The following is a 12,600-nucleotide window of genomic DNA, read 5'->3' on the forward strand; positions in this document are numbered from 1 at the left end:
TACTTTTTTTTTACAAGGTTTCTTTTGTCTCCATCGTTGTATCTAACTGTTTCCAGATTCCATAATTAGCAATTTCGAATTGAATTGAATAAAGGATAAAACTGAAAAACAATAAATATATTGTTGGCATAGAAATCTTTATATTTTTTGTCTTTACAAGTTAACCCTTGTCTCAACAGAGGGTAAGTAATGATGCAATCTAAAATGGAAGCGGGCTAACTTATAAGGAGGAGGATGAAAATCCACACCCCATTCGGTTTCTACACGACATCGTACCGGTACGCTAAATCGCTTGGCGGTACGTCTTTGTAGATAAGGTGGTAACTAGCTGCGGCCGAAATCTCCCACCAGCCAGACCAATTAAAAAAATCTCAATCGGCTTAGCCGGGGATCGAACCCAGGATCTCTGTCATGTAAATCCACCACTGTGCCACGGAGGCAGTTAAATTATTAATATGCTTATCTGAGCAAGAATAATATTATTGGTATCAAGCTGGTTTTTGTTTTATCTGAAAAAGTCAAAGTCCCAAGTCTGAGAAAGGTTTACAAGAAAAATAAAAATATATGAATATTCAACATACGATTGTAATTTTATTTAAAAAATATAATACACCACAATCTTATAACAATATAACTGCACTTCAATATAGCATACAAATATGTACAATTTAATAAACAAATTATTATTTACCTACCTATGTCTTTATACTAAAGGAGATGGTACAAAATTGTATGAATCCAAAGCCTAGTCTTTGTAATAGAGGAATTAAATAAAATGAAATTTTTAACCAATTATATATATATCTATAAATTATTTTTTATTTCAGTGAAGTTTATGTTTATTCGCTCTAAGAAATGTAACACTACTTATTATCGGTATATTGGCGGACTGATGCCGTTAATGGCTGGAAGGGCGCCATCTTGTATTAAATAATTATCTTAAAATTATAATGATTTATAATATACTTATTTTCTGAAATAGACAGACTATTTCCTTTATTTTATAATTACACATGCTTATTAATGACCAATCAGGAAAATATTACATTAATATTAATTACTAGTTTACAAAATCTTCATGTAATTTTACAAGGGTATTTGAAGAATAACGTAAGTATACTTAACCGATACCTCGGCTGCGTGAACAGGATAGGGCGATATGAAGACAGGGGAGCGAGAAAGGGATGGCAACATTCGCGAGTATCAATGAATGAATGTTTTCAGATTTCCATTCATTGATACGCGCGAATGAATGAAGAATGCGTCGGCCTCTCAATACTCTCTCCACTCTAACGTCATAGTCATACACCTCACCCCTGTACCGCGGGGGGTACTATTGCATATATTTTTTTCTTGCATTTTATCTCATACAATAAATTACTTTAACAGAGATCAAGCTACATGTAACATTCGAACAATATTTACATACATATTGGTTGGTGTTTACTAACTCTTACATCTAGTTTCACATAATAATACCTAACATAAGTATTATATTGCAATATATTATTTATTTATCAGATACAATAGTTATCGCACTGATATAACCGATAAGGACAACGAAAAAGAATATATATTTATAATATACAATTATCTTCACAAAAATTATACAGTGTGTTATATTGTTTAAAACATTATATTTTATTTATTTGCGCGTAAGACCTATATATAGGGCTAGAATGGCTTGTATGTTTGTCGCCACGTAAATAATACACGAGAACATTATAAACCCTTTTAGCCAGAAAAGCTTCGAGGTCAAAATCAATATAAATCCGAAAAGACTGAACTTCCATTAATAATACTTAAGTAATATTGTGTGATGGTGATAACAAAAACGAGTTTGTTTTAGGCTCTTAGCAGACTAAGATGCCTTTAATTTTAGGTACCTATACAATGTTACTCAATAAACATGAATTTAGTTTGAATATTAGTCATGTTTAAAGATAGGTCTGATACAGTTTAAAACTAAACATTGACTTGCAACAGCAGTTACCATGATAACAATCCAAGCTAGATACTAGATAAGTGATAATATAGAATTGCAATAAATGTTCCATTGAATCAACTTTTACGCACAAAGGTACCTATTTGTCTGAACTATACAGATTCATTCTAGTTTGTCATAGATTAAAAGAAAAGATTAATAGACGAAATGATTATGAGCATCGGAGCGCTTAAAAGACCTCAGCTGCTCTTTCTGTTGGTAGGTTAACCCAAGTCGTAGCCCGCGCAGGAGGAATAGGCGAGCAGATTATAATTTTTTTTTTTAATAATATTTGCCACTTTTCAAAACCGCTCCTTTGTCACTCGGATTTGTCATGCACTGCGTAGGCGTATTATAATCGATTACAAACATAATTTTTCATAACAATAATACCTAATTTTTTTAAAATTTCATAATTTAAAAATTTAATTGAATATTATTCAATTATTGTAGACACAAACTATTTATTTATTGAAAAATGTAGCAATATTTCAAGATTGTTTTCTAAATTCCATTCTCTCTATCTATCTAAGTTTACATGCAAGTTTTTAATTAGTATATTTTCCATACTCATCGTCAATATCCACGTTCGAAATAAGATCCAATACACTTAATTATAATATTATGATTTATTTTCCGAGAAGTTTATTTATTTAATGACAAAACATTAAACAGTTTTTAATTTATGCTCCATCTAACTTTTCTATTTAATCTATGACAGAAAGTGATGATAATAACAAAATATCTGATAACACAGAAACGTAACAATGTGGTTACAAGAATAGATTATAATTTCCTATTGTTTCATTAATGAACTATTAAAACATTAATGTTAATTGATGAGGAATTGTGTAGCAGCATGACCCAAAAGATTAGCGCTTAATAACAATTTAACAACATAAATAACCTGGCAACTCATATTAAACTTAATGCACTATATCATTAGGCAGTGTTTTGATTGCAGTTTCACATTAATGTTCATAGCTTTCATATTTTTTAATTCATTACTAGTAAAATGGAAATTGGAAACCAATGCTTTTGGATAACTATAATACTAAACATTAAATATAAATAATGCTTTTTTAAATCTAATTGTTGTTATGCAATTGGTCCTTGAATCTATTGTTCTTAAGTTTTTAACTGCTACAGGGCATTAACATATACCTATCAATAATTGTGTGATGCAACAAGCTTTTATAATTGCCTTACCAGAAACTTGCTTGTCAGCTAGAGTGACAGTATTTCAATAGTCAAAATTTTCTACGGCCTCACATTAAAGCACAATATAATTGAATTTTTAATGACAAATTAAGATTACTGAATAAGCATATAAAGTAAAAAAAACCGGCATCCAGAACAAAATTTCACAGTATACTTGTTAATAGTATATTGTCTACCATGTATTTGAAGCTACTGGCGCAAATATGTGACCAAGGAGATAATCTCATGAAAATGAGAAATAGATAAAATTTAACCAGTGGTGGTGCAATCAAATCTAGCGGAAACACAGCTATCTTTCAATTACTACTCAATAAATATAAAATTTTTTAATAAGCAAATAACTGGCAGTGAATATATTAAGCCAATGTTCTGTGACTCTTATACCTGCAATATATTTAAACAAATACTGAAGCTGGTGCAATACCATTTTAAACTTTTAACACCTACTTTATTATATCACAAGGGAACATGCTTAAGCTTTATTATATAATCGCTTGTAACTGATGTTTGTGCCACTATCACAAAATTCATTCATTATTATCCTACAAAGGAATAAATGGAACATTACTATTAGAACTATTATTGATATCCAAAATAATGGGTTAAGGCCGCCTAGACTGTGGCCGTGTTTATGCAATGCTATCACATGATTTTCATGTGCGGGTGCTTCTACGACTTCTTTCACATGGATAGCATGCCGCAAGTCCTCCATGTGCTGTTTATCAGCAGTTACATACAGTATAGCGGTCAAAGGCTCTGTTAATTTCACAGGGAAATATTTCCTATATGGTCCCAATTGGACTGGAGAGTCAAGGCAACCTGCATCACATGCATAATAAGTTTTGTCTGAGCGATCCAGGGCTACAAATATAGCAGCTTTATTGTCCTCTTGTAGAATTACACTGATGTTCACATGAGTCATGTTACCATAATTGAGTCGACGGAATAAAAAGTCCCTGTGTAATTTAGATGGATGGATGTTGTATTCAAGATGCTGATTGCTAAATCTAAAGCTACCGAAACTAAGTATCATGGCCTGATTGACTCCGCTAGCCCCTGCTCGCAGTAGATTGTGACAACCTTGCTTTTCTAATGTCAAAAGCCACACACTTGCAACAGAGTCCAAGTTTGTTAATGAGTTCAAAGGCTTCCATAAGTTATATGCGTCTAATGTGGAATGTCCTTCGTAACAACCTTCAGAGTATGTTAAAGTTCTAAGGATCTCAGACTTTCTAGCAGGTTTGATATGCTCCTCATGCTCATAACTTCGCACTTGGGAAAGTATAGTATATATTGTAGCATTTATTCTGTCTCCATTGATAACACCACTGGCTTTAGAGTCAGATATATAGAAGCCAGTATACCAAAGCCCCTGCCATACTCTAGCATGGTTCTCTCTCAAATTTCTCACTGCGACTCTATCTCCAGTTAACGCTATAACTTTTTCCATTTCATCTATCGCTTGTTTCTCTACTATATCTTTTTGTTTTGCATAATCAGCTCTCTTAATAGGTTTACTATACTGCACTGTAGTAAATATTAAGAGATCTAAACCATCTCGGGCCTCGACTTGTATGATGCTGCTCATCTTTCTGCACACAACAGATACTGCAACAACATTCTCACTCTCTGGCAATGCGATCATACCTGTAACCACTTCATACTCCTTTTTATCAACTCCTTGGTGGAGCTTTACAGTCTGTTTGACAGATGTGGGCCAATCTGACAACCTCGGTGTGGTGACATGGAAAGACTTTGCAACATTCAATGGGTTGTTAATTAAAATGTCTTGCACAAACAGTGAGGGGATAGTCCTGTGAGCATAGTACTTATATGATATATGTATACCTGTACTGCTACATTGAAATCTGTGTACAATTCCATTTTTGTAATCCACTAGCGTCGATTCCTTCATATCCAAATCATCTATTATATACAGAGGGTGATAGTAAAGGGGCAAAGATAAGGTTCTTCCATATTTTATGTTCAAATGTGAATCGTGTTCTAATGTTAGACCTAAATAACCATTGCCCACGTATGGGACGTAGTTGTGGCTTAACGTAGACAGCGTCGCTGCAGATTCTAGTCTTAAATAAGCATCATACTCACTAATAGCGTCTTGAAATGGGCTCAAGAAGGTCCGATGACATACATTTTGGTTACTTGTCAACGAACCTTCGGAATTGAAGAGAGAATTCAAGACAGTGGGTCCAATGTAGAGTAACAGGAAGATTAGCACGAGGATAAGTATAACAAGCTTCTTCCTCGTCAACGGACCGTCGAATATTCTGTTGATACGCCTAAAAACCTCTCCGGCTCGGCGGCTCATATCGCTGATGTTATTGTTTGTTCTTTCCATAACCACGCCACTATCGGTTGAAGTAACAAAAGGTACAGTCTATATGATCGTTTTGTTCACGTGAAATCCAAAATTGTCATGTTAAATACACGTAAACTGGTCGAGTTATTTATTTAACCAACGCACAATAAATAATCACAAAAAGATAAACGTCAAACGAAACCACAGACTGCACTCATGCACTGCACGTCACGTGTGGAACTGAAATGTCACAGGCATGTCATATTTTTTACTTGCACAGATAACTTTAAAATTAGTTTGTATTTCTACAACGCCAGTGTCAGACTTCATTTGTGGTCTGTGGTGTCAGAGGCGTGCGCGGCAAAGTAGTTAGCTCCATACATTCACTGCACTGAATCATTGAACCACGATTAAGTACCCTTAAGCCTAGTTCGGAATACTTAAGTATTTTAGTCGAGTACGTACGATTTTTGGGCGGTAAATTCAAAAATTGTTCGTACTCGACTAAAATACTAAAGTTGTCTGTACGGCCTATTAGGGCTCATTTACACCAACGGCAACTCTAACGACGACCGCAGTCGACTGCAGTCAGCGACATCTCGGCGGCAGCCAACGGCACTCGACTGCAGTCGTCGGTATCAGCTGCCGCTCGTGTAAATGAACACAGCACTGAAGTATGACTGAAATCCAAAAGTTATGCTATGGATCTTTTAAATAACTTCGATTCCTAGCTATTTTGACGCTACATTATCACTCTGGTCTGGCGTAAGGAATAAGAAATTAGAGACTTTTGTTAATATCTAAATAATTTATTTAATCAGTATTTTCTATTTAAACTATCACATTATTGCATTATATGTACCTTAACAAAATAAATAAAATAGTATACAGTAAGGCAAAAGAGCACCAATAATACATTTTTTTTAGAAAAATATAATTATATCTATGATAAAATCTCGAATTAAAGTTCAATTTTATTATTATTTTTTATCACACAAAACATGCAAATATATTTCTCTACAGATTAAAGAATAATAGGCAGATAGAGCGCACGGAACACGGCTGTGTCGTAGCGGCTCCAAATACAAATTTAAAAAACTAATACATTATTGAGTCAGTACGACATAAAGCGTCGCATCAGTAATTTTAAATATTATTCAAAAAATGGCGTCTTGTATTTATTTTAAAAACTGTTCACAAAAACTAAAACAATAAGATTATAGGTAGGAGTATTTTTATATGTATTATTATTAGTCTAATTGGTGTTAGTGTTGAATCTTGAAATATGAAAATAGTTTGTATATGCGGATGTCAAGGAGACATGTGACATTTTTTTGTGGGCTTCACCGGCTTCTCCGCGCTGCTATAGACTCATTCTGTATCATTCCTTATTCTGTGTATTTTTCAAAAATAACTACACAGTATTGCTTTTTAACTATTTATCAACAGTTGTTATTAAAAACTTACGCTATTATTGCTTACAAAATATATTTTATTGCTTCATTATCAGAGATTCATATAATAAATTCGAATGTGCGAGTACTTCATATCCCCTTGTATTAATGTTGTTAGTCCTTAGTAGATAAGAAATTCAATAAGATATACGTAATAATTGACATAAGTAGGATTAGTAAGCACAGTGTAGATAAGTAGAAATAAAGCTAAACACAAATTAAGCTAAAGATAAGCAAATTATGAGCTTAAAATATTTGGATAAAATTGCTTTTTCATTATACATTACCAGCCATCGATATAAATCGTTAGATAGGCCCCTACATATTAAAGAACGCACAATGTTATGTCATTACTCAAAGACGTTCACGCACATCTTATTTTAGTACGCAAAAACGCCGCGACCTTCGGGGCCCATCTAACGATCTACGATCGATGTTTATTTTAGCGTATTTCAAACAACTGCAACAGTATGACTTCAGTTTCTCTATACGTATATAGTTTCCGACTTCTTACAATATGATCTATATATATAAAAATGAATTGCTATTCGTTGGTTTCGCTAAAACACGAAAACGGCTGACCGAATTTATCTTATCTTGGTCTTGAAATGTTCGTGGAGTTAAGGGAAGGCTTTAAGGAAAAAAAAATTGAATAATTGTAGGAAACACCATAAAAATAAGCCTTTCCTATTTCCCATACAAGCGTTTAAGAGTCATGGGATAGGGTAGAGGTAGGGTAGGGATAGAGAACAAGTCAAAGCGAAGCTTGACCGGGTCCGCTAGTATGTTATGTAATAATTTTGGTCACAAGTTTATTAGTAGTACAGCTCTTTATCACATAGATAGTAGAACGTGTTTATTGTCGGAATATGCCTGACTAGTTACTATGCGGAGCCCTTAATCATGTGCGCGTTGTGACGAAAGGGTCGAATTTAGTTGGGCATACTCCGACAATAATCACGTTAGTGTACTAGTGTGTACTATAATATAATACTTAATTTCTATAATATTACATATTTTAAGAACCTATATTACTTTCTTTAATTACTTTTACTCATACTGCCTTCGTTGAATAAAACACGACTTGATGTGATTATAGAAACAATAACGAAATAAAAATACAGCAATAAAAATAAGTAAGTTTGTTAAAATAAATTATTGACGTATTTGTGTTGACAAAAAATAATGTATGTTATTTAGCAAAATATAATTGTAAAAATGTAACAAACCAAAGTTAAAAAAATTAAGGCTAAATTTTAATTTTATCATTTATTCAGTTACAGGAATGTCAACGTTTTGTCTTTAAATTATATTAATTAAAATTTTAAAATAATTACCAATTTAAATTTATCAAATCAAAAGTTTCTAATACTGACGAAATAATGGACGTATATAGAATCACTAACCTGATAAGTAGTAGTTTATATATAAAACGATTGCTTTCTTGAGTTATTATTAGCAATGACTTAAGGCGCCGCGCAAACTTAGATAACGCATTGTCTGTCTGTAAAAACTCTTTCTAACCATCATCATCATAATCAACCCATACTCACTGCTGAGCTCCAGTCTCCTCTCAGAATGTGAGGGGTTAGGCCAATAGTTCACCACGCTGGCCCAATGTGGATTGGCAGACTTCACACACGCAGAGAATTAAGAAAAATCTCTGGTATGCAGGTATCCTCACGATGTTTTTCCTTCACAGATTGAGACACGTGATATTTAATTTCTTAAAATGCACACAACTGAAAAGTTGGAGGTGCATGCCCCGGACCGGATTCGAATCCATACCCTCTGGAATCGGAGGCAGAGGCCATTTCGAGTGGGCCACCATCTTCCGAAGTATAAGAAAATTTGCATGCCCAGTCATTTGGACTATGTTGAGTTGTATGTTTGTTATAGTACTTAAGACAATCCAAATTGGTAGTCTGATTTTGGGACGTACAAATCTTGTACGGTACTTAGTGAAAACATTATTTATTAAAATAACATGGCTGCGTCCAACGTGTTCGAGGCGTCCAAAAATAATTGCGTCCGAAAACGCGTCATGAGCAACATTGACACAGATACTGCTAAATAGGTTTACACTTAACTACAATCATTCTTGAAGGAAAGTAATACTACGTTGTAACACGCTTTCATAGAATATTATAATGGACGCAGATTTTTTATTTACTGCTGCGTAGGTTTGCGCTTGACTACAATCATTCTTAAGGGAAAACAATGATAAGTCTATGTTGTAGAGCGCTTACATAGTGGATTACAAAATGGACGCAGATTTTTTATTCACTGCTGCATAGGTTTGCATTTGACTACAATCATTCTTGAAGGAAAGCAACGATAAGTCTACGTTGTAGAGCGTTTACACAGAAGATTACAAAATGGACGCAGATTTCTTATTCACTGCTGCATAGGTTTGCGCTGGACTACAACAATTCTTGAAGGAAAGCAATGATAAGTCTATGTTCTAGAGCGCTTACATGGAAAATTACAAAATGGACGCAGATTTCTTATTCACTGCTGCATAGGTCTGCGCTTGACTACAATCATTCTTGAAGGAAAGCATTGATAAATCTATGTTGTAGAGCGCTTACATAGAGGATTACAAAATGGACGCAGATTTTTTTCCTGCTAGGTCTATGTTGAGCTTAAGTAGGTTACAAAAGATGATATCTATGTCTTAGCTCTTACATAGAACGTGTAAAAAAGTTGTTTTTATAAAGCATTTATTCTTCTCCACGCTGCCAATTGTTCTCCGACTTGAGCAGTACGATGTCTTCTTCAGAATCAGTCTCGGTTGGCGGCGGTTCTTCCTCGTCGTAGTATGGCTTGCGGACGATGTCTGTAAAATCTTATTAATTTTAAGATCAATTAGTATAATTATTTACATAACTAACAGTTACTTTTAAAATGTATAAAAGGAAATATATTTATTCCAATATTCCATATACATAACTAGTGGACGCCGCGCGGTTTCACCCGCGTGGTTCCCGTTCCTGTACGGAATACGGGGATAATATATAACCTTCCTCGATAAATGGGCTATCTAACACAGAAAGAATTTTTCAAATCAGACCAGTTCTTGAGATTAGCGCGTTCAACCAAACAAACAAACTCTTCAACTTTATAATATTAGTATAGTAAATAGTATCTACGATAAACGACGAGTAAGATATCTTGCGAGTTTAATGACGTCATCAGTGACATTTTATTCGAGCAAGAGTTTTTTGGACGTTCTATTTATTATAAAAAGGAGTGTTTGTATAAAGTTGTTACGACAGCCGCGATAGTATAAATAAAAGGGTATGTATTTGATGATTTCAGTCCAGTTCTTTGTTAGGCAGCGTGAACACCGTCACGCTGCTAGTCGCGTTAGTGATTTTGTGCAATAATGTATTGTGGCGTAATTATTGATCATAAATTGTTTAGTGGTACAAATAGTCAAACCTGATGTTTCAAACTAAGGTAATAAAGGAATTTCGATTGGATTTTTTTATCTATGATAGTCTATGGTCTCACCAAAGGCGCCCTCCTCGCAGAGCGGTCGCTTGTCGTCGGAAGGTATCTGCGTGAAGAGGTACTCCCGGCGCGCGTCCTTGGTCCTCTGTCTGCAGCTGAAGCACCACGCGCCCAGAGCTACCAGCGCCACACCCACCACACCTGGGAAACCATAACTCATCTCATATTTTTTTCAAATAAAAAAGTTATTTGGCAAGTAATAAGATTGTTTGACACAGGTTTTCCTTAAAAGAAGATCTCAGCCCTATTATGTAATGTAATGTAAGTAATAAGATTGTTTGACGCAGGTTTTTACTTAAAAGAAGGTCTCAGCCCTATTACGTAATGTAATGTTTATAAAACGAATAAAATTCATTTTCAATTTTCATTTTTCAATTCATTGTTGGACAATTTTGAAATTGGGAAAAAACAAGGGAACTGATTTTTGTCTACTACCATTTCGTAATCTATTCAATATAAAGCTTCAAACCATATCACAAAGCTATTCATTCCTACAGGTCGTGATGTTCATTACCACACAGGTAAACTGTGCTACAATATTTTTTTAAAATATTTAAATAGTTTCATGTTATACAAAATCGATGAGGCCATTGTATATGTCGCCGTGGAAGCTTGGCTCACTGAAAAATCTATAACCTCAAATCTAATAATTATCATGTTTACTCTTTAGTTATTTCGAATCGACTTATTATCTAGTAATCTAATGATTTTGCAGTCAGCCAAGCTTCCACGGCGACATATAATATTTATCACATTTTTTTAATTCTCTTATTTATTTATCATGGTCGTACAAAAAGTATTATATGCCACTGCACGTGATTAGCCCGTATACATAACAGTAGCCTAAATAAGTATGTGATGAGGACAACTGACTCTGTGTTATATAAATAATAAACATCATGATCTCCTTTTCCTTATCCCAATTGAAATAGGGTCGGCAAAATATGACAATCTCTTATGTTTTTTTTTACATTTACGTTTATTGGTTTACTCAACATAAATACAATGTAACTTACCGAAAACTCGCACGCCTTTGTATGAAATATATGGATATTGTAAGCATGGGACAGAAATAAATAAGTATGTATTACATTGGAACATTGGAATCTTAATATATTAATAACAATAATGGGGATGATCTCTAGGTTTCAATATATTGATTTTTATGATACATTCGGGTAAATATTAACTAATTTATACATAAAAAGCAAAGATTGTCTATTTCTGTACAGGATATATGAAACACTAGCTGACGCCGCACGGTTTCACCCGCGTGGTTCCCGTTCTCGTAATAATATGGAGATAAAATATAGTCTCTAGCCTTCCTCGATAAATGGGCTATCTAACACTGAAAGAATTTTTCGAATCGGACTGGTAGTTCCTGAGATTAACGCGTTCAAACAAACTCTTGCTTCAGTTTTATAATATTAGTATAGATATTCAAATACAATTGCCTAGTTTCTTTGTTTCTCTCTCATGTTAAATCACCCACCTGTAACGCAATTTCTGAGCGGCCAGCTTTGGTTATGTTTGTCAAATGGTCACCAAAGATTCGTATATTCGTATTGTAATGAAACATACCTGCCAACATAACGAACACGAGACGGGGCATTCCCAGAATGTAGTCGTCCTCTTCTAGCTTCAGTAGCACGTTCGGCGTTTCGTTGCCGGCGGCGTTGAGCTGCAAGTAATGTTAGTAGTGATACTAATTTTTATTATTCTTACATTAGCGGATTTCTATGTATTTATTAATACAATATAAAACACAATACCTAATTGTTTTTCTACCACCCTTTCGTAATTTATTTAAAATCTCAGTAAAAAGCGACCTTCACCGTGCGGGTAATTAGATGAAAAGTTTTTATATCAATGAATGTATTGCAATTGTGCCTGATGGTGATATGATAACGATGACGAAGATGATGATGATGATTATGATGATGATTATGATGATGATAATGACGATGATGGTTATGATAACGATCGTGACGATGATGATAATCATGATCGTGATGATGATCATGATCATGATGATCATGCTCATGATGACGATGATGATCATGATGACGATTGTTATGTTTATAATGATCATGATCATGAATATG

At 34.1% G+C, this 12,600-nt stretch overlaps 2 protein-coding genes across 4 annotated transcripts in view; both read right to left on the reverse strand.

The window, feature by feature from the left end:
* Positions 1–569: 569 nt before the first annotated feature.
* Positions 570–5,756, reverse strand: LOC112045924 (uncharacterized protein KIAA2013 homolog). The gene has a single exon (XM_024082315.2). The coding sequence runs from the start codon at positions 5,562–5,564 to the stop codon at positions 3,678–3,680; it is 1,887 nt and encodes a 628-aa protein (XP_023938083.2). The 5' UTR covers positions 5,565–5,756; the 3' UTR covers positions 570–3,677.
* A 557-nt stretch (positions 5,757–6,313) lies between these two features.
* The window catches only part of LOC112045921 (carboxypeptidase D), a 37,069-nt gene continuing 30,782 nt past the window's right edge, over positions 6,314–12,600 (reverse strand). For 2 of the 3 annotated variants that reach the window (XM_052883129.1, XM_052883130.1), the window contains exons 21-23: positions 12,077–12,176; positions 10,496–10,636; positions 6,314–9,827 (exon numbers count right to left, since the gene is read on the reverse strand). In XM_052883129.1, coding sequence (XP_052739089.1) covers positions 9,703–9,827; positions 10,496–10,636; positions 12,077–12,176 — 366 coding nt within the window. In that variant the 3' untranslated portion in view covers positions 6,314–9,702. The remainder of the gene's footprint in view (positions 9,828–10,495; positions 10,637–12,076; positions 12,177–12,600) is intronic. The other variant, XM_024082307.2, reaches the window with a different exon arrangement.

Source organism: Bicyclus anynana, chromosome 8 (genome assembly GCF_947172395.1).
Source record: "Bicyclus anynana chromosome 8, ilBicAnyn1.1, whole genome shotgun sequence".
NCBI lineage: Eukaryota > Metazoa > Arthropoda > Insecta > Lepidoptera > Nymphalidae > Bicyclus > Bicyclus anynana.

What these genes read in the sequence shown, in the direction of transcription:
- LOC112045924 (XM_024082315.2), bottom strand. Translation starts at nt 5,564, where the DNA reads ATGGAAAGAACAAACAATAACATCAGCGATATGAGCCGCCGAGCCGGA.